At 47.4% G+C, this 22,834-nt stretch overlaps 2 protein-coding genes across 2 annotated transcripts in view; one reads left to right on the top strand and one right to left on the bottom strand.

The window, feature by feature from the left end:
* Snd1 (staphylococcal nuclease and tudor domain containing 1) overlaps positions 1-22,834 on the bottom strand; it is a 446,310-nt gene that overhangs the window by 47,890 nt on the left and 375,586 nt on the right. The window lies entirely within an intron of this gene.
* Lrrc4 (leucine rich repeat containing 4) lies at positions 14,755-19,712 on the top strand. The gene is made up of 2 exons (XM_069996697.1): positions 14,755-15,611; positions 15,795-19,712. The coding sequence occupies exon 2, from the start codon at positions 15,895-15,897 to the stop codon at positions 17,848-17,850; it is 1,956 nt and encodes a 651-aa protein (XP_069852798.1). The 5' UTR covers positions 14,755-15,611; positions 15,795-15,894; the 3' UTR covers positions 17,851-19,712.

Here is a 22,834-nt window from a genome sequence, read left to right as displayed (position 1 = left end):
ATTCTCAAGCCACTTGCCTTGTAGTTAAACCACCTCAGCCCTGGAGCAGTCTCCCCTTAAGACCGAGTTTATATATGAAATAATAAATCCACTATTTAGGCAGCTTAGAAATTTGTTACTTGCAGAATAAAACACATAAAGTAACTCACAGCTCTTTATCATCTATCTATGTCTTTTTCTACCCCCAAAACAAAACTAGGTGGCTGGAACCCTTAAAAGGAGCTGTAGAAATTGCTCTGCGTCCCCAGCCCCTCTCTGTCCTTCTTGTCAGCCTTTTGGGATCCTCAGTGTAGAACAGAAGAGCTGTCTAATGAGAACTGACAAGGTGGAGGCCACAGGACTGCTGAGGACAGAGGGACAGCTCTTAGCAAAGGATGTCACCCAGAGGCTCAGAACATTCAGGGACACCGCTGGGGGTGGGAGAAAGAAAAGTCAGGTCCATGGTAAGCCAGCCGAGGAAAGAGGAAGCTCACAGTCTGGCATGGCTGTGAAGTTAAAAGACATGGAGGTTTCAGGTTCTTAACTGGTTCTGTTCCAAACCTCAGGGCCGGGCACCACTCCAGTGCTTCCTTTTCCCTCAGTAGCCCATATCTGCCCCTAGTGACCATTCTATCAGTGTGGAAATTTCTCAATTTGTAGCCATAAATCAGATAGGAAGCTTGGAGAAGACATCAGACAGACCCTATAATCTTGGCTAATCCTGTAATCGGGAGCTAAACCCAGGACACAAATGGATTTGCAAAATAAGGATTTGAAAAACTCAAATGGCATTAGCAGGTCTCTGAGACAAATGTACATAGCGACTGAATGAGAGCCATCAATATAGAAACAGACACTTTCTTTAACTCCACTCCAGCTACATGGGAAAATATAGGGCCAGATGGGAGAGGCTGCTCCATCTCTCCTCTGAGATGTGGGTGAAGTGATCTCTTGTGAGGCTGACTTTCTTTTTTCTTTCTTTCTGGTAGGAATAGACTGTTTTTTAAGAAACAAGTTTTTCTTTAAAAAATTGACATAGGGGCTGGGAAGGTGGCTCAGTGGTAGAGTGCTTGCCTTGCATGCCTGAGGCCCTGGGTTTGATTCCTCAGTACCACATAAGCAGAAAAAGCCAGAAGTGGCATTGTGACTCAAGTGGTAGAGTGCTAGCCTAGAGCTGATTAGCTGAGGGACAGTGCCCAGACCCAGAGTGCAGGCCCTATAACTGACAAAAAATAAATGAAAAATAAAAAAATAAAAAATTGACATAATAATTGTACATATTTATGGAGTACAGTGTGACATTTAAATTCTCATGTATTATAATGTTCCAATCAGGATAACTAGCTTATCCATCATATCAAACATGTATCATTTCTACTAGCTGTTCTGAAATATATAATGTGCTCTATAGTCATCATACTATACAAAGGAACACCAGAACTAGGCACTTGGTACTAGGCACTTGGTACCTGTTTGCAAAACCCTGTCTTTTTATTCTTCTTCTCATCCCAAATAAGGCCCTTTTGGAAAATTCTTTTCAATTGTTCTGGGTCTAAGGAAGAGAAGAGATAGGAGGAGGGAAGGAGAGACAGCGCTTTTGAAAATTCCCTAGTAACCAGCTTAAGTGACTGGCTTCACATTTGCTGCTCACCTGACCTAGTCCAGGGTAGAAAGGTCTCTGGGGAGCCTCGAGGGATGCATGTCTACAGAGTCTGAGCCTTTGTGAATGGTCCTGAAGAAGCTGCACCATGCTTGAAGCTTGTGAGGGCTACAAGGCTACCTGACCACACAGAGCCACAAACCACAAACCACAAGTGCTGTGGTCCCAGTGTGGCTATGGTCCAACTCCAGATGGGAGTTGGCTTTGGCAAAAGCTCTTTCCTTTGATCAAATGGGGAACGCTGCCTTGAGCCTTTTCTTCCAAGTATCCTGATGTGAAAGCAAGTCTGGGGAGAGACCTTGACTGGGGCTGTGTTTTTGTTCCTTTCTGGGAGCAAATACTGCTTAAGAGAAGTGATAGAGGCTAGTGCAGAAGTCAGCTCTGCTAGCTTTTGTTCTTGGACTCAGCCTCTTTGTCACACAAGCTGCCCTTCCATTGGTTCTACCTTACCCCTGGCCAGAGGGGTCCAAATAACATGAAGGGGATAGGAGAGATGCTTAGTAATGGAGTGCGGGTTTTGTCAGTACAGGGAAAGGGGGAAAATACTGCTTGGTCACACTGGACATTTATGGAAAGTGTTACATTGCTTACAATATGTGCATCAGTTGCAATGGCCAGACCGTAAGCTGCCAATTTCGGAACTGTATTTTTGTCTAAACAGCAGGACATTAGGCTCCTCGATCAATATATTCAAATTTAGGCAATGGGCTTTAACCTGCCAAAAGGTGATGAAGGAGGGGTCAGGGAGAACTGATGTCAGCTCTGAGGTGTGCCACCAGATTAGACAAAACTCAGCCACCTTCTGTAGCAGCCTTGGGGAAAGATCAGCCAAAAACAGAGATGATATCATGAAGCCAAAGACTCAGAAAAACCAACACCTCGCTTGCCAGGATTCTTGTTCTCTAGGCTCACAAGGGAGCATGACACCTGAGAATATTCTCCAACACTCGCTTAATTCTTTTCCTTCCTAGAAAACAGTACTTAATGAGAATGGTCTTGTTCACTTAAGCGAGTGAGTCAAGCTTATGTGTTTAGAAAACTCATTAATAACAAATAACATTTGAAAAGGGACAGAGTCAGCTGGAGACAGCAGTGGCAGGAGCCAACTCCTTGAAAGGTGTTAAAAATGGGGCACGGTTGTTGCTGGTGTCCACTGCCAGGGCTCGGCCTGGCTCCTATCAGAGCAGGAACTCTTCTTGGTCTCACTTTGATAAAGAACCGTATGCTGCAGCCGCTAGATGTACAGGCACAACGGGTTTTATTTCTCTGCCTTTTCAGACAGTCGGGGACAAAGGCAGCTCTAATTGATTAGGAAATCAAAATGGCTGGGCAAGAGAGATGGGGCAGTCCAGCAGGATGGGCGGCAGTGGTGTGCTGAGCACAGGCTACAACCTTCTTAGGCCTCCTGAGCTCCCACCAGAGAAGAATGAGCACGTCGCCACTTTGCTGGTGTGTTCATATTCATATCCTCTCTTTTCCACTTCCTGTCTCACTCTTGCACAGATACAGCCTTGAATAGATCCCACTGACTAGCTCTGGGAGGCAGACAGCCAGAAGCCAGGGCAGGAAGGAGGAAGCTCAAGTTGCTTCGTGTGTCTGGGATCCCAAGATGGTCTCCTCTTAGGGAGGGATCCCCACAGGCTCCTTGCCAGCTCTAAAGCACCACCAAGTTGCCTGGCCAGAGAGGACATTTGCAGAGGAGGGGGAGGGCTCTGTCCAGCTCAGGCAGGCACTGCTCATTTGCACAAAGAGCCCTTTCAAAATTACAGGCTGGCAGGACTCCTCATGGGCTTTTCTCTCAGCTCTCGCACACTGAATACAAATCAAGCAGTCTCATGAGCTGCCACACAGGCTGGCCACAGTTACCCAGAAAGAGACACAGTATTAGGCTGTCAGTGTCCGGGCTTGCAAGCAGGGGAGGAGAACCCCAGATCCTCAGCTGATAACCTCAAGATGACTGAGGCTTCAGCGCCCTCACCAGAAGCTGAGTGTCACACCCTGGCATCCTTCAGGAAAACAGTTTAAAGGCAAGAGGTTCCTATGTGTATCTGGCTGGTTATGAAGCAAACATGGATATAGATAAGGGTTTAAACCAGGGGATGGTAACCTAGGGTAAGAGATAAAATTTAACATATTCATATTACTCTTAGCCCTGAGTTAGCTCTAGCCAAATTCAGAACTGTGTTACACAGCTAAGAGAGAATATGCTAATCAACCAACTGGGAAAATTCCAATCCTACCTATCTGACAGAGTATTTGAGTGTTCTAGTTTATTTCATATTCATTCATACCCCCACCTCACCTGCTGATCATCTAGATATAAAGGTAGTTTTCATCTAGAAACATGGACCCCAAAAAGGATAGAGGCTATATAGCTCTAACTCTCATTATATATAATGAAAAGGAAATTCAGCATCCAGGAACCTGGGTGTCAGCCAACCCATTCACGGCCCATCTGACGACTCACGGGGAAGCCAGCGGTAGAGCTGGTTCTTTTGGTATTCCCAAGGCTGTGCTCCCCTCCACTTTTAAGGATAAAGCACCCAACTTTTGGTGCAAAGATGGGATTTGGTCGGATGGTCACCCTAGAGACTGACAAAATTCCACACTTTTTCCTTTGGACTCCCCAGCCCCCTTCCCCATCCCCAGGCCAGTACAGAATAGAGAACTGGGACCAGGAAAACCCTAGCCAAAGCTGGCAAGACAAGATTGAAAATAATTAACAAATTATTCAAAGCAGCTTGATGGCCACAGAAGACGATCAACAAAGAAGCTGAGCAAACCAAGAAGGCTGGCAGGGAAGGCAGTGCCAGCATGGCACTGCTCTGCAAACCAAGAGGATTAAGAATGGCTCCGAGGCCATGGATGAGAGGCAAGAAATCACACAAGAGGACACAGCAAGCTTCAAGGCGAACGGAACAGATAAAAACACAGAGGAAGTTCCAAGCTGAGTATACCTCTTAAATTCAGCCAGAAATTCCATAGGGTAAGTGTAAAAACGTATGTTCCCATTTATTCACACTAAGTGCTTCCGTTTTTCTCTGGAGCAGTGAATTGCTCAGTGAGGGGCCCTAGAATATTCTGGAGAAAATGGCCTTAAGCCGTGTTTCTTTTTTTAAAACAACAATATGTGTGACACACCCATGGTTGAGGGAAATTGGAGTTACAAGATGAAACATCTTCCCTCTGAGCCAAACGGAAAGAAAGCTCTAGAGAAAGCTGGAGAAAGACCCAGGGGGCCGGGCTCCCAGTCACTTCCCACAGTTGTTGGCTGTCTGCCTGAGAGTGTGTTTCAAATTAAGTGTGCTGATGCAATTGTGTGTTCTTTTGTCATGCAAAATTTGTGGCGTGACAGCAAACAGAATTCTGGACAGAGGGAGACAGAAATTCGGGGCTCCACTCCTTGCCCAGGCACCCACTGTGTTTGAGCTCAGGCGCTCTGTGGGGGTATTTATAGCTGCCTTTAAATTTACTCAGCTCGCCATAAAGCGAGGTAATGGGGCGCCCTTTATTGCTGCTAGTGGTGATTGTCCTAACATTCTTTAATTAGCAAAAAGCGTTGGCACAGCCACTTTCAAAGCATTTGATCTCACTGTCCTGGTGTTCCCTATTCCAGGCTCAACAGCCCTCACTCCCTTTGGGGAAATGCGCTTTAGCAAATTTGAAGATGACAGGCATATGTGCACCTACCTGAGCACAGATATGTGGGTTCATTCCTTACATATTCATGATTGCCAGGAATCTGTGTACCTCCATGATGCTTCCATAAAGCTCCTATCATGAGTCTGTCAGTAAGAGGCGAGGAAACCAAAAATTGGGGACCGGAGAAACCTTAAGGTCACTAGAATTCTTAATTCTTCTTTTATTAAAACACACACACACACACACACACACTAGTCATTTAAAATCTACATTTCACTCACTATATTCAGAACAGGGCTAGAGCTATTGATATACCATCAGGGAGGCCTGAGCTCTTATCTACAGGATCCACCAAGGAACAGTTTTTGTTTTTGTTTGCTGCCAGTTCTGGGGCTTGAACTCATAGACCGAATGCTGTCCCTGAGCTTTTGTGCTCAAGGCTGGCACTCTACCACTTCAGCCACTTCTGGCTTTTTGGTGGTTAATTGGAGATAAGAGTCTCACAGACTTTCCTGTCCAAATTGGCTTTGAACCACAATCCTTAGAGCACAGCTTCCTGAGTACGTGTGAGCTACCTGCACCTGGCCAAAGAACAGTCTTTGTTCTTTTGAGATAATTAATTCACTACTGTGATTAAGGTATTTGGGAACAAGATATGAAAAACCCATCTTGTCCTTTTATAGGCTTGTGATAAACAAATAATAAATACATAAATGAATTATTTTGGAAAACAGTAGTGAAGAAATAAAACTGGGTGATGTAACTAAGATTGGTTAGGCTACTTAGGGAACTCATGGGGCCTCTGGTCAAGAAGAAACCAGCCATCTGCTTATGTGGGACAAGAACAGTCTAGGTAGAGGACGGACAAGTTCAAGAGTACTCCAGGAAAAGGAAGATGACCTTTGTTGCTGAGGTGTGGGGATTTAGAAAAAAAAAAAAAAAAAAAGACCAAATGTCAGGGCAGAGAGGTAGGCAGAAGATGAAGGCTGAAGACCTGTGGGCCATGGTAAGCAGTTTGGCTATTACTTCAGGAGGAGAATGGACTATTTTAAGTAAGCCAGTAACCATCTGATATGTTACAAAGATCTCTGGTTTTTGTGGACAGTAGATTACAAATGGCAAGAGTAAAAACTTTGCCTTTAGATTAATAGTTGAATAAATGTTCTGTGGTTATGTGAGAAGTTGTAAGACGACACAGAGTGAAGGGTATATGGGAACTTGGTACTATTTTGGAGCTATTTGTAAGTCTAAATTTAAAAACTATTAACTGTTAAAAATAGCGAAAAACACCTTACAGCTTGGGTGAAAAACTAGAAGTTTAACACTGGAGCAATGCCAGGATCAAGCGAGTCTAGGAAAAAAAAAACAAACCAACACCAAAAACCAAATAAAGGAAGGGAGAAAAAATTCATTCAGTAACCATATTAGATAATATGAGGCTGGGAAGGTGGCTCAGTGGTAGAGTGCTTGCCTTGCATGCCTGAGGCCCTGGGTTCAATTCCGCAGCACCACATAAGCAAAAAGAAAAAAGCCAGAGGTGGCGCTGTGGCTCAAGTGGTACAGCGCTAGCCTTGAGCTGAAGAGCTGAGGGACAGCGCCCAGGCCCAGAGTTCAGGCCCCATGACCGGACCCCCCTCCAAAAAGAAATATGTATCCTTATTAGAAAATATCCATATTAGAAAATGGGTACCAGTGATACCAATATTATTTGCTGGAACTGACTAATTTCTTTGACTTGTTTCAACAATACCATAAAAAAGTAAAGCTAATCTTGTTTTATATTTGAATCAGAGGCATAAAGAATTAAAACATTTTGCCAGGCATAGCGGCTCATGCCGGTAATCCTATCTACTCAGGAGGCTGAGATCTGAGGATCATGGCTTGAAGCCAGCCCAGGCAGAAAGTCCGAAAGATTCTTTTTTTTTTTTTTTTTGGGGTCAGTCATGGGGCTTGAACTCTGGGCCTGAACGCTGTCCCTCAGCTCTTCAGCTTAAGGCTAGCGTTCTACCACTTGAGCCACAGCATCACTTCCGACTTTTTTTGTTTATGTGGTGCTGAGGAATCAAACCCAGGGCCTCATGCATGCAAGACAAGCACTCTACCACTGAGCTACCCTCCCAGCCCTGAAAGATTCTTATCCGTAATAAACTACCAAAAAATCCAGAAGTGGTAGAATGCTAGCCTTGAGCAAAAGAAGCTCAGGGACAGTGCCCAGACCCTGAGTTCAAGCCCCAGGACCCACAAAGAATAGTATGCATGAAGCAGATCTGGAATTTGAACCTAGGTAAGTCTGACTGGAGATGCTATTGATGCCTACACACACACACACACACACACACACACACACACACACACACACACACTACATACACATACACATAGCACTTGCTTATACTTTTATGTAACATGATTTGTAGAATTTACTTTGGAGAAAAAATATTTCAGCTCTCCCAACCAAAATATGCATAACATTATACATATGCCATGTGTATATTTGTAAAGAGGCTAATTGTAATTGTAGATACAGATCCTTGATTAATGTTCAAACTTATGGCTGATACTTGAACCACTACTGGAGTCATACTCTGGGATTCACATCTACATTTGCAGTTTCACATACCTGTTGACTCTGATCTGATCTGTTTCTTAATCTTTAGGAAACATGAAGCTCAATATTTCTGTGACTTACTTACAGTTGAGACAAGAGGTACTTCTAGTATTATTGGTAAATGCTTAAATGTTCCAAGATCTTTGGGACTAAATCTAGATACAATGGATAGAGAAAATTATTAAGAAATGGAATGAAGGGAAAGAAAATAAGGGATAGATTTCCAGAGTATGTTTTGTCAGCATTTCTCTAAGGTCATATAGTTGGCTTTTCCACTCCTGAAAAGCATAGGATGTAGGGAAGTTACCTGGGTTATATCCCAGCATCACCTTTCAGTCTGGGCTCTGGCAGATTTGAGATTGAAACCTGGCCTTGTTATTGTCTTAATGTGTCTCCAGAACTTGTGACTGTTACTGTATTTAGAAAAAAGGGTCTTGGGCTGGGAAGGTGGTTCAGTGATAGAGCACTTGCCTTGCATGCCTGAGGCCCTGGGTTCGATTCCTCAGCACCACATAAGCAAAAAGAAAAAAGCCAGAAGTGGTGCTGTGGCTAAAGTGGTAGAGCGCTAGCCTTGAGCTGAAGAGCTGAGGGACAGCGCCCAGGCCCAGAGTTCAGGCCCCACGACTGGACCCCCCCCCCAAAAAAAAAGAGTAAAGGGTCTTTCCAGATATAATTATAAAGTTAAGGCTATTAAGAGTATCGGAATTATCCAGGTGGGGCTGAAATCAAATGAAATACACTTGTATGTCCTAACAGGAGAGAAAAAAAGGAGAGCATGTGATCATGAGGGCATACTGAACTGATGTAGTCATGAGGGAAGGAAATCCATCAGACAAGTGGTAAGCAAAGATTCTCCCTTAGGGCTCTGGGAAAGAGCATAGCCTTACTAGAACTTTGACTTTCCATGAGAACATGCTGGTTTAAGGCACCAATTCTGTGGTAATTTGTTACAGGAGCCTCAAGAAACTAATACAGTCTATTCATTACTTATAAATACTCCCCTTAAAATGATCATCACTGCTGTACAATTAAAGGTAAACCATCATGAAAAGATGTATCTGCAGAAGGGGCAGTATCAAGGTTCCTAAGGTTGACAGGTGGCTATGGCTAGAGAAGCTTATCAAAATGACTCTCCTATGAGAGCAGATAGTAGTTGGGAGGTTTTTCTTTTCTCTTAAAACATCTCACAAGGAAACTGTGGGCTGTGAGGAAACTAGTCTCAGGAGAAAGAAAGCCCTTGCATTTTAACATTCTTTGTTGTTCTTATAGCCACCTTGTATTTTTTTTTTTAAGCTGATGATTTTACAAATTGCTCTGGTGGAACCTGTAGAGAATGTGCTTCCTCTCCCCCTCCTTCTTTTCTCTTTCTCTCTCCTTTTTTTTTTTTTTTTGTGCCAGGGATAAACCCAAGGCCTTAGGCATACAAAGAAAGCATCCTACTACTGAGCTACATACGCAGCCCACCACCCACTCACCTTCTGATTTTCCTTAAAGAACAGAGTCCTGAAGGAAAACAACAGTAGAATCTAAGGGTACTCAGAAGAGTGGGTAACTCTAGAGTATCTGTGTTGCCTTGGATCCTAAACTCAAGTAATAACTTAGCTTGGCCTCACCATGAGATCACAGGCAAGAAAAATAACCTTTTCTTTACAATGTTCAGAAAGTTCATGACCAGTTGACCCTGGAGAAGTGTTTTCACATTGTGAGTGAAAGGAGAGAAGCATACAAACACAATAGGAATGATATACTTTTGAAGCTGTTTGTCATTACTAATTCACTACCCACTCTGGAGAGTACCTTCCATACTATTTTCCTTTTGCTTTCCACCTGTTTCTAAAATCCCATGAAATGGTTACAAGAGGCTATATGGTTAACATCAGAGCTCTTAGGCACAGGTGGAAACATTCTAAGTAAAGATCTAGAAGTACAACAAAGACAGACTTGGTAAGTAGAATTGTATCAAATGTAAGAGTTTCTGCATGGCAAAGGACATAGCTTACAAACTAAAAAGAAAGCCTATGGAACATGAAACAATTTTTATCAGCTGTACATCAGATAAGGGTCTAATATCCAGAATATACTTAGAACTCAAAAAATTAAACTCTCAAAGAAACGACAACTCAATTACAATAGGGGCTAATGACTCTTTGAGATTACTCAGAAGAAGTAAAAATAGCCAATAGACACATGAAGAAATATATCTTTGCTTGTAAATGAAATGTAAATCAAAACAATGTAGAGATTCTACCTCATTCCAATTAGAATGGCCATTATCAAGAAAACAAGGGGCTGGGAAGGTGGATCAGTGGTAGAGCACTTGCCTTGCATGCCTGAGGCCCTGGGTTCGATTCTTCAGCACCACATAAGCAAAAAGAAAAAAGCCGGAAGTGGTGCTGTGGCTCAAGTGGTAGAGCACTAGCCTTGAGCTGAAGAGCTGAGGGAGAGTGCCCAGGCCAAGTTCAGGCCCCATGACTGGAACTACCCCCCCCCCGGAAAAAAAAGAAAACAAGCAACAAATGCTGGTGAGGATGCAGCCAAAAGGAGAAATCTAATTCATGGTTGGTGGAAACATAAGCTTGTTCAATCACTCTGGAAAGCAGTATGGAGGTTCCTCAAAAAAACTAAACATAGAAATACTCTAACACCCAGTAAATTCCACTACTGGGCATTTATCCAATAGATAACAATGTTCCAGTGAAACCACCAGCACAACCATGTCCATTGCATAAGTCTTTTAGAACAAGATGGTACCCTGCCATTCCTGGGAAACCCTATGAAGCATTATGGACACCTAGTGGCTGCTCAGGATAATGCCGTGGGATGCAATGCCAGTAAGGGTAGGGAGTGGTCTAGCCTGGTCAGTCCTTTGTAATCTTGCCTATGCAGTCCTCCAGGAGACCATGTCTTCCACTTTATCAGGGGTCCAAGTCACTCATAATGGCAGAGCAACTCTATCAAAGACCCATCCTCACCCAAATGCAGGAAAGTATAATACTGGGCTCTAACACCACAGAACACAGACTTAAATGGCCATTAGCCATATGCTGACATTTTGACAGAAGAACTAAGCTCGGAAAGGACAGACTCTGACATTAATTAGTCATGTGGTTTCAGGTAAGTCACTGTGCTTCTCTGAGCTTCCTTAACATCTGTAAAATGAGAGAGAGTCGAATCTCTTAATGTTAACATTCTATGATCTATGAGCCTTTTTTGTATCTGGGAAAACAGTCTCATCTGCTCTGCTCTGGCCCCATGGATCTCTACATTAAACTGAAGGAAGCATTCTCTCTTCAACTTCATGGCCCATTTCCAAGCTTGGCTACAATCCTAAGAAGGCTCAACTTTCTTCCCAAAGCTACATGTCTGAGAAGGGGTGGAAATCATAGACTGTGGGAGTTTCAAGGCATTTTCTAATCCATTCCCTTGATTTTACAAATGAAGGATAGAGATTTATAGAGATATTTCAAAATTCATCATGCCCAAACAGTAGCAGAAATGTGATCGTAACTTGGGCATTCCAATAATAACTTGGGTATTCTTCAATACTGAGCTGCTGGCACAGGTCTTGCCCAGACTCTACTGGTGTCTTCAGCACTCTGGTTCTCTCACAGCAGTCTCTGTGTGAAATGTGAGTGAACGTTCTCAACTCAGCATTTCTTCTCTTCCCCTAGGTTCCGGCATCCCTCTTCCCTTCTTATTCCTTATTGGCACCACTTCCAATCAAGAAAGTAGTCAGGAACAGATGTTGTGAGGGGGCACCTCTCCCCCAAACCCACAGCTTGTGGGGTTTAGAGGCTTGCAGGGAGGGCTACTCTAGGCCAGGAGGCTGTGTGTTGAAGTCTACTCAACCTCCTTTTCAGACCAGCGTGGAGGCTTTAGGTGCTTGTGTGGTCCCAGCTGGCCTACAGAGGGCAAAGCAGTCCAGTGTAGAACTTGGCAAGATTCCCTCTTACCACTAGCAGTCACAAACATTTACTGTGAGAAAAGTTCACGCTTACATACTGGTTTGATCCAAGTTAGCCCACCCTTCCACCTACCTTTGTATGTGCAGGGGCAGCAGCTGTCATTTGCTGGGCCTGGAGCTGAACAGATGGGGTCTAGGTTTGCCTACACAGGCAGGATACCAGCCCAGGCAGAACCTCTCTTCTGCCTGAGGAGGGAGGGACAGCTATACTTCAGTTCACCATCAGACTCTAGTTGAGGTCTCCTGTGGCACTAGAGCTCTCTACCAGCTCAGTGCCAGCTGTAGCAAAAGAGAAACCTCTCACACACACAGATGAGATTTATTTTCTGAGCCCCTCTGTCCCCTCTGCCCCAATACAATTTACTTTGTCATAACCCTCACTGAGCTTTCAGTCTTACTCTAACCTTGCCTTTACCATATGGTTTAGGAAGAGCAGATTCACTGGGCATTCTCTTTAGATATGAAAATACTGGCCTTAGGGTTTGAATACTGGCTTGAAAAGCTGGCTTTGTCCCTTTTTTTTTTTTTTTGGCTCTAGGACTGTAAACAATTTATTTGCTTGCCTGAGCTAAGTGTCTTTAGTCATAAATTGGAGACAACAGTGCAATTATTTGACTAGGATAAATGAAAATTATGCCAAGAACAGCTGTAAAAGTTCTTAGTGTGGTGGGCAGTACATAAGAAACCCCTCTCCAATAAATGGCTGTTTAAGTAGATAGATGATACTTGAGTTCTTGTCCCATTGGGAGAATATTTTGGGGAATCATTTCCACATCCAATTGCTCTGACACCGACCAGGGTTCAAATCCTGCTTCTACCATTTGTTATGTGACCCTAGGGAACACACTTGATGCATTTATAAAATGGACAAGAGAGTTAGTGGGAAGATTAACAGTGATACACACAGTAAGGTTTCAATAAATATCAATGAATAATGTTCTTATGTGACTGCAAGTGAGAATAGAAAGATCCATTAAAAGAATGGGACACCACTTGTCTACAATGCAACTGTTTCCAGGACTTGAACAATGTCATGGCATATTTAAGGGGTTAGGTCATCAGGCAACAGATAATAATGAGATTACAGGTTTGATACAGTCTAGGTAGCTAAGAAATCCTAGGCATCATGGTTCTTAAACAGCAGCCTCAGTGCAAGCGACGAGGGTTGATTTTTACCAAGCAGGCTTGCCAGATTTAACAAGCAGGCTTCCACAGGGAGAGGGTGGGAAGGGAGAAGTCAGCATGGAAGCAGAGCTGGCCGGCCATCCCAGGGTTTAACCACACACCACACACCGACTTAGCGGCGGCGGGGGGGGGAGGAATAGAAAAAGGCCGATCTAGCGTGGTCTCGTCTGTCGATTGTCACGGAAAAGCCAGCAAGCAAACTGCTATCGCGGGCTGCTACGCAGTTCTTTCCAGGGAGTCCCAGGCAAAGGGCTGGGAAGCTCAAGGGGCAGATGACAGGCGCATCCATCGTGGTTCCCCGCGCGCAGAGGGAGAGAAAAGGGGCGACACAGAGGCAAGGCTGCAGGTCCATGAATGAACCGTGGGCTGCGCCGTGGGTTCTGGGAGTTCACCTCAATCCTTCCCAGGTTGTCATTCCCCCAGCTCCCGGCACTCGGTCTTTCCTTCCACTGTTTACCGCCCCCGCAGCCCTCATTAAGAAAACTATCATTTAAAGCCCCAGTTGGAGCCCAGGAGGGGTGAGGGAGCGTGCAAGGGAGGGGGCAAGAAGGATGGGCACCCGTGCCCTGGTGAAGCCAGGCTCTGGTGTTCTGGTTCCAAGCAGCCCGGGCTGCCTCTCTGTCCCCCATGCAGCTCCCAACTCTGAGCCTGAGCCGGCTTCTCCTGCTGCCTCGGCGGCATGGCGAGGCGAGGCGAGGCGAGGCGCGCTGTCAGCATTCGGCCAGGGAGAGGATGACGCGGGCTGGGCAGGAGAGCGGCCAACTGCAGCAGCCCCGCCGCGGGCCGCCGCGCGCCCAGCTCGCCGGCCCCTGAGCCCAGCAGCGTCGGGCGTCGGGCGCGGGCCGGGGCGGGGGCAAGCAGTCTCCCGCTGCAGCCCCGCACCGATCCAGCCTATCAGCGGCCACTCAGCGATTCGCTCCAGCCCGACCAAAATAGCTGTGAACGCCTGTGACTAGCGCGCGGCCCCACACTTGACGCTCGTCCGGCCGGCTCGCTCGCTCGCTCGTTCGCCCGGCCCGCTCCCCTCGTCCGGAGGGGGCGGGGAGGAAGCGGCCGGGGAGGGGGGTGGGGGTGGGGAGAGGAGGGAGGGAGGGAGGGAGGAAGGAAGGAAGGAAGGAAGGAAGGAAGAAGGGAGGAAGGCAGGCAGGCAGGCAGGCGGCCGGTGAGCGCAGACCGGGCTGCGCAGCGCGGGCCGGAGCGGCGCTGCAAGGCGCCGGCGTTAACCCCTCGAGGGCAGGCGGCGGCGGCGGGGGAGCGGTGTTCATACATAAGAGCACTGCATCACGCTAATCTTCTCCCCAGAACAGTATGCGTCAGCAGTACATTCACGTTCTGACTGAAGGACAAAAGGATGAGAGAGCAGTCTGCGTGGCTGCTGCCTGCAACACTGCGAGCCCAGCGCGAGGAGGAGACGGTGGGCGCCGAGCGCGGGGGCCCCGCGGTTGCCGCCGTCGTTGCCGCCGCTAGCCAGCTGGGACCATGTTCCCGGGCTCCGGAGCGCTTCCCGCAGCTGCGACCCCCGCTGCTCACGCCGCCGCCGCCGCCGCCAGCGCTCCGGTCGCTGCTGCAGCAGTCCACTGGCAGCGCAGCCGCTGAAGGCGCCGGGAGCCTCAGCCGCGAACTCGTCCTCTCCGTACGAAGCCCGGGCCGGCGGCGCGCCGGGGGCCGGCCAGTGACGGGCGGCGGCGGGCGGTCGCGCGCAGCCAGGGGCTGCAGCGCCCGCCGCCGGACCCGCGCCCGCCCCCGGACTCCCTGAAGGGGCCTGCGGTGCGGGCGCGATCGCGGGCGCCACGCGCTCCTCGGCCGGCGGACGGGCCCCCGTGCCCACGCCGCTGCCCCTCAGGGGCTGGACGGATTACCGCTCCTCGCGCCAGCAGACGGCGGACTGGAGAACTCAGCCCAGTTTTTGTCTTTTAACCCTTCCGAGAAGAGGCGAGGAGGAAGGGGGTGTGTGTCTGGGGAGGGCAAGGCGCTGCCGCCAACACCTCCTCTTAACTCTCGCCGCCCCGCGAGCTCACGACCGACCGCAATCAGCTGCCGCCGGCCCGGAGCGGCCAACGCCACGAGAGCGGAGAGCGGAGCGCGGAGCGCCGCCGCCGCCAGCGAGCCAGCGAGCCAAGGAGCGCGGCCTGGGCGGCTCCGGGGCGCCCCGGCACCCCCTCCCAGCGGCGGCCGGGGGAGCGGGCTGGGGGCGCCGGAGGCACACTTTGGCGATGAAGCGCCTTCCCCCGCGGCTGGAGCGCGCCGGTGCCAGGGTCCAAGGACAAAGCAGGGAAGCGCTGGTGGCGCCGCTCCCCGGGCTGAGGGGGGGGCATGCACCTGCATAGCCCGCCGGGCCTTGGCTCTCCCCAGCGCGCCTCAACTCCGCGGCTTCGCCGGCTCGGGCTCCGGATTTACTAGAAGCCATTTTGTCTCCCCCACCCCCTTTTCCCCTCCCCTCTGCCCTCCCCACCCCCACGACTTCCCCCCTTTTGTTAATTAAAACTAAGAAGTCAAAATGGGAACGAGGTGCCCGGCTCCCATGGAGAAAGCTTAAGGACACCGCGCCAGTTCTCTGCTGCCTTTCTTCCGAGGTAGGTGGACAGCGAATTGGGTGGGGATGGTTGCAAGGTGGGAGAGAAGTCTCAGATTTCGGAGGGCTGGCCCTGAGGGTGGGCTGCTGGATGAGGGGCCGCTCTGCTCGGTAGTTTGGCAGGCTTTTGCTCGACCGATCTGCTCCGTCTCTCTAATCGCCCCCTCCCCACCTCCTTCTCCAGATGGAAAGAGGAGCTCCTAGCTCACTTAAGCCGGGGTAGGGCTGGTTCTCCTTTCCGAGCCAAAATCCCAGGCGATGGTGAATTATGAACGTGCCACACCATGAAGCTCTTGTGGCAGGTAACTGTGCACCACACCTGGAATGCCGTCCTGCTCCCCGTCGTCTACCTCACCGCGCAAGTGTGCATTCTCTGTGCAGCCATCGCTGCTGCCGCCTCCGCCGGGCCCCAGAACTGCCCCTCCGTCTGCTTCTGCAGTAACCAGTTCAGCAAGGTGGTGTGCACCCGCCGGGGCCTCTCTGAGGTCCCGCAGGGCATTCCCTCCAACACCCGGTACCTCAATCTCATGGAAAACAACATCCAGATGATCCAGGCCGACACCTTCCGACACCTGCACCACCTGGAGGTCCTGCAGCTGGGCAGGAACTCCATCAGGCAGATAGAGGTGGGAGCCTTCAACGGCCTGGCCAGCCTCAACACCCTGGAGCTGTTTGACAACTGGCTGACAGTCATCCCCAGTGGGGCCTTTGAGTACCTGTCCAAGCTGCGGGAGCTCTGGCTTCGCAACAACCCCATAGAGAGCATCCCCTCTTATGCCTTCAACCGAGTGCCCTCCCTCATGCGCCTGGACTTGGGGGAGCTCAAGAAGCTGGAGTATATCTCAGAGGGGGCTTTTGAGGGGCTGTTCAACCTCAAGTACCTGAACTTGGGTATGTGCAACATTAAAGATATGCCCAATCTCACCCCCCTGGTGGGGCTGGAGGAGCTGGAGATGTCAGGGAACCACTTCCCTGAGATCAGGCCTGGCTCCTTCCATGGCCTAAGCTCCCTCAAGAAGCTGTGGGTCATGAACTCACAGGTCAGCTTGATTGAGCGGAATGCCTTTGATGGGCTGGCCTCGCTCGTGGAACTCAACCTGGCCCACAATAACCTCTCTTCTTTGCCCCATGACCTCTTCACTCCGCTGAGGTACCTGGTGGAGTTGCACCTCCACCACAATCCTTGGAACTGTGATTGTGACATTCTGTGGCTTGCCTGGTGGCTTCGGGAATATATACCTACCAATTCCACCTGCTGTGGTCGCTGCCACGCTCCCATGCACATGCGAGGCCGCTACCTGGTGGAGGTGGACCAGGCCTCCTTCCAGTGCTCTGCTCCTTTTATCATGGATGCTCCCCGCGATCTCAATATCTCTGAGGATCGGATGGCGGAACTTAAGTGTCGGACTCCCCCCATGTCCTCTGTGAAGTGGTTGCTGCCCAATGGGACAGTGCTCAGCCACGCCTCCCGCCACCCACGGATCTCTGTCCTCAATGATGGCACCTTGAACTTTTCCCGTGTGCTGCTCTCAGACACTGGAGTATACACATGTATGGTGACCAATGTGGCAGGCAACTCCAATGCTTCGGCCTACCTCAATGTGAGCACGGCCGAGCTCAACACCTCCAACTACAGCTTCTTTACTACGGTCACAGTGGAGACCACGGAGATCTCACCTGAGGACACGACGCGAAAGTACAAGCCAGTTCCTACCACATCCACTGGTTACCAGCCGGCATATACCACCTCTACCACGGTGCTCATTCAGACCACCCGTGTGCCCAAGCAGGTGGCAGTACCCGCGACAGACACCACCGACAAGATGCAAACCAGTCTGGATGAAGTCATGAAGACCACCAAGATCATCATTGGCTGCTTTGTGGCAGTGACTCTGTTAGCTGCCGCCATGTTGATTGTGTTCTATAAACTTCGCAAGCGGCACCAGCAGCGGAGTACAGTCACAGCCGCCCGGACAGTTGAGATTATTCAGGTGGATGAAGACATCCCAGCAGCATCTACAGCAGCAACAGCAGCTCCATCCGGTGTATCAGGTGAGGGGGCAGTAGTGCTGCCCACAATACATGACCATATTAACTACAACACCTACAAACCAGCACATGGGGCCCACTGGACAGAAAACAGCCTGGGGAACTCTCTACACCCCACAGTCACCACTATCTCTGAACCTTATATAATTCAGACCCATACCAAGGACAAGGTACAGGAAACTCAAATATGACTCCCCCTCCCCCCAAAACTTATAAATGCAATAGAATGCACAAAAAAAGAGACAGCAACTTTTTGTACAGAGTGGGGAGAGACTTTTTCTTGTATATGCTTATATATTAAATCTATGGGCTGGTTAAAAAAAGATTATATTAAAATTTAAAAAGAAAAAAATCAAAACAAAACTATTTTCTAACTTGTAAGTTCTATTTAAATGGGGAGGGTGGGGAATCTTGGGAATGTTGTGGGTACAAGCTACAAGTCAACTTGCTGTGCTGCCAGAAGAGTTTTCTGGTTTATGGTGGATAGTGCTAAGATAAAAACAAACTCAAACAATAGCAAACACCCCTGAGAAGGAGCAGAGTGCAGGCCACTAAGGGGTAGGAAGGATAGGCCGCATTATCTTTTTTTAAGAAGATAACTTCATAGGATACAGGAATACCCATTTCTACAGACGTCTTTCTTAAGTCAGGAGCTGTCTTTGCAGATTTATCTTACTAAAAAAATACAAAAGAAAAAAAAGCACCATGAATTTGTACTGTGCCAAAATTTTGAGAGGCAATAACTATTTTTTCCTTCAGAGGCCAAAGGGAAGATAAATCTGTAAACATATTTAAGCAGGAAAAACCGCCAAAAAAAAAATCAAATGAATACTTAAAGGGGCTGAGTCTTTGTCCATGTGCACAAATCCCTAGGTTTGTGCACTGCACTGGGACATGCATATGCCTCATCCCTGCCTGACAGTGCTTCAGGACAGAGCTAAGAAGGAAGGGAGACTGGTGTGGCTTTCAGTCAAATGCTTTCACACTGCACCAGATTTCTGCAATTGGGCTTAACCCACTCTGCAAGGCATGTGTCTATTCAGGGTTTCCCAGGAGAAGGAGGCAGCCCGAAGGGGGTGCGGCAGCAAGGAGTGGGGAAGGAGAGCAGAAGCAGAGAATGATTCACGGGAGGCCATGAATTAGTGTTGTGCCATGTCCACCTGTTGTTCCAGGTATCTGACAAATGATTGTAGACAATGATGGCATTTTATAATTCCTCAAAAAGGTCTTGTTTGTTTTAAAGGTGGAGAGGGAGGAAAAGGCTGGGAGCGTGGAGCTTGGGGGAGTAGAAGCTTTTCTCATGCTTAGAATTTGGTGACTATTCTAAATGCTGATTCATTAGGGATTATTACAGCTGATGCAAACTGGTTGTGGTGATGGAGTGGGGGCAGAACATGAGTAGAGAAGAAAAAAGGAGAGGCAAAAAGGGCATGGCTCAAGTAAAGTACGGAAGCCTTCGCCTGCCAGGATGCTTCACAAAAACTGTGAAATTCATAGTTAAAATAAAAGTGACACACATGCATACATGAGTGAGTTCTGCATGTAGTCCTGTTGAATGGGCACCACTGGGGAAGCTTCTCCCCCCCAGGCCTACCTCCAGAGGTGGTGTAAGGAAAGGGGGAAGGGGAAGGCCAAGTTCTGTTATTCTGGTCCATTTAATATGTAACTTCTTTCAGTTATTTTAGCTTTAAGAGGAAATATAGGGTTCGGATGTGAAAGGGGGTGGTATGGGTGGGGAGAATGCCAACAATAACAACAAAACCACTGATTGTAATGTGAGAAAAGTGTATTTTTGTATTTTAATAAATATTGTTCAATTTTTAATTCACTGTCCCCAAAGGGTTAAATTGAATAAGACCGGAACCTATACATTCTTATGAGCATTAAACTAAATAATTTCTATTTGAAAAATGGGGGGTGGGGTGAGGGTGGGAAGAGTTATGATATGGGAAAGACAAATGTTAAATATATTTTAAGTGTGGGAAAATGCTAAAGCTGTCAACGTTTCCTTAGTTTAAATAAATGCACCCCGACTCAAGTGCACCTACTACGAGCTAATGTGTTAGTACCTGGCTTTGTTGGGGGTATAACCAAATTCCCTATGCCCTGGAAAACCAGGGGAAATGGGTCAGCCTCAGCTCCTGGGACCTGGCCAGAAGTGAAATGCCACCTCAGCAGAAGCTGCTGGTCAGGCAGCACCAGCTCAACCCAAGGACCCAGGGGGGCCTGGATTTAAGAGGGCTGCAGTAATGTAGTTTGGCTGCAATTTCCCACAGGCGGTGTTGCTTTAGTTCTCTGGGTGTGTAATAGTCAAATGTGTCTTGGTGGAGGTGGGGTTTAACTCTTGAGGCTCACAGAGTAATGAGTTCCAGAGAGATTCCATGCGTGGAGACCCTGTGTTTCTTCACCGCTAGTATTTATACTAATGCAGGGAATCGGGATTGAGTGGGTATGATCTCTGGCACTGAGGAGGAAGGGAAAGAGGCAGCACTTTGCAGCAGTTGGCTAAGAAAGGGCCAATTCTGAATCTTCCTGGACATAAGAGACTGTTTCTGGGTATCAGTGCTTCTAGCAGCACATATACATAGGCATTTATAATACAGGCAGCAAAGGTACATTCCCTAGGCCTCTCTCTTAGCACTCTACCTCAATAAAGAGAGAAAACTGCAGCAGACCAAAGGGTGGGACTTGCTTGGCTAGGACCAAATGAAAAGCGAAAATGACTTCCTTTCCTAGTGCCACATGACAACGCCCGCTGTTCATAACAGCTTCCTGGGTGTACATTCTGAGGTAACTGGAGAAGTTGCTGCTTCAGCAATGGAGGATGGGGAGCCGACTTCCTAGCAACCCCCTCTTTGGCAGTTATCTGGGATGTCAGAGAATTTAGGCAGTAACTCTGCAATGTAAAGGGTCTTGCTAAACAAAGGCTTGAAGAGAATGGGCCAAAAACACTTGTGGGAAAAGAACTAAGAAGAATGGCACTTATCCTAGGGATAAGAAGTATATCAGGTCTTGGAATCTGAAGGAGAAATGTTTTCTAGAAGAAACCTTACAAGACTTGGGGAGACTAGAGAGGATGACTCCTCCCCTGAGTGCTGCAATGGCAATTCCTTAATGGCCCACCCTTCCGTCTGGCACCAGTTCAGCATTTGGAGCGGGGCCTTTCTTTGCCATAATGCTGAGTTTATCCTCTTCTAAGCAGGCACATAGGGCAGCTTTTCAGAGGCGCCTCATGAGTATCCAAAGTTGAGCCTTTAAGGCTGCTTTAGTGACTCATCATTGGGCCTGGCCGAACTTTAAGGCTGGTTACCTGGGAATGGAACGTGGGTTGATAGCTCTTCATCAGGTTAGTTACAGCAAACTGTGGCTAAGTATAAGGAATTACAGAATTTTCATTATAGAATTTGAGGCCATGAAAAACCATTTTGTTTAATCTCTTTGCATCTTATGGTCAAGGAAACTGAGCCCCAGAGAAACGGAAAGACATATCCAAGATCACACTGCTAGTTAGCGACAGAGGCAGAACTAAAACCCAAGATTAGTCTCCCAGGTATAAACTGTGTTTTCTCACTGGCTATCAAGAAACTGTTTCTTTCCATGTCAAAATGGGATCTCCTACAGATATTTTTGTGGTCTCTTTTTACCACAAGCTGTTCACTCTGTCACCCAACTATTACTATTACTATGCAAGGCCTGAACAAAATTCTGAGCACAGGAGCTTCACATATGCTCACTAAAGGGTTGGATTCTCAAGACAACATGTAACTCTTTCCTGATTCTTAGACCCAATGGCAGACAGAAACTGCGGAATCCCAGAGTAAAGCTATGGGAGAAAAGATGAAGTAGGTAAGATGGTATGTTTACAATGAGAAAGATGGCTTGGCTTCTTTCCAAACTTCAGCTGGAAAGCTTTGTACAGGAGAGGATTGTCAGAAGTCTTGAAGGCTGTACCATAGAAATTTTTCATAGAGTAGTGGTTTCTAGTCATTTGGCCACAAAATGGAGATATTGGTGGTGATGGGAGGGGGAGTCCTTCATTACTTCACTCTGCTCTATCTTCCCAGCCTTAGTGCTTTAAATGCCATGCTGTGATTGTCACTTCTATAATCTGCTTCAGGGCTTCTTATCACCCTTCAGTGTAATGCTGCATCCTACTATCAATGAAGGTAGACAGGCTAGTTTCTAAGGCCTAGAGACATTAGCTTTATCATGGCTATTTAACATGTATTGAGGCCAGCAACTTGCTGGGTGCTGCACAGAACACCGGGTGGAGTATCTCTGCAAGACAATTCCTATTGTTGGCAGGGAAGAGGGCCACAGTACATGGCCTCTGGCTTCCTTCAGTGGTGATGACTGGTTACTGAAGAAGGCTAAGTAAACCTTACTCTAGGCTTCTACCTCAGGGGGCCAGGGCCCACAATTAAAGCTCCAATGCAACAAAGCAGCAAAAGGGAAGAGAAAGATGAAGGAGGGGTGGGGGGAAAGGGAAGGAAGGGAGAAAGAAAGAACATTTATATCCAAACATATGTCTGATTTTATCTCCTCTGCTGACACTCAGCACTCCATGGCATTGGCTAATGCAGGCATTGTTCACGCCATTTCTAAATCCTGCCTTAGCTAAACTGCAAAGCACTTTTTGGCTCAAAGCAACTCTTTTGGTCTCTATCCATTTAGAAAGCACCTTTTCCCTTGCAGGAGGAAGAATGATTTGGGCAAGGGATTTCTGTTATTTTCATCTTTGCTTTAAGTTAAAGTGAAGTAAATTACTTGGTTAGGGTTAAGGACGATAGGAGCTAGATCAGCTAAATATGTATGTGTGTGAAAAAAAATCTATCTTATGCACATACACATACAAAAGTGTAGCATAATGCCTATAAGCAGACTCTGGAGCCAGTCTTCCTGGGTGGAATCCCAGCTCAATTACTTTTACTCTGACTTTGGGCAAGTATTTTTCTCTCAGCTGTACAATGGAAGTAATATTACTATCTACCTCACAATTTCATATTGTTGTGAAAACTGAAATTATAATTTATACCTGTATCTATCTCACATTTACCACCATGCCTGACATTATATAGTAAATGCTACATAGTTGTTAGTTACATGGTCTATATAACCATACAGACAAAAAAGAACAGCCCCCATCACCACATCTATTCTTGAACCTTGTCTATG

Source organism: Dipodomys merriami, unplaced genomic scaffold (genome assembly GCF_024711535.1).
Source record: "Dipodomys merriami isolate MVZ:Mamm:240054 unplaced genomic scaffold, mDipMer1.0.p SCAF_5, whole genome shotgun sequence".
NCBI classification, from domain to species: Eukaryota; Metazoa; Chordata; class Mammalia; order Rodentia; family Heteromyidae; genus Dipodomys; species Dipodomys merriami.
The sequence above is the reverse complement of the archived record's forward strand: the minus strand, read 5'-3'. Positions and strand labels throughout refer to the sequence as shown.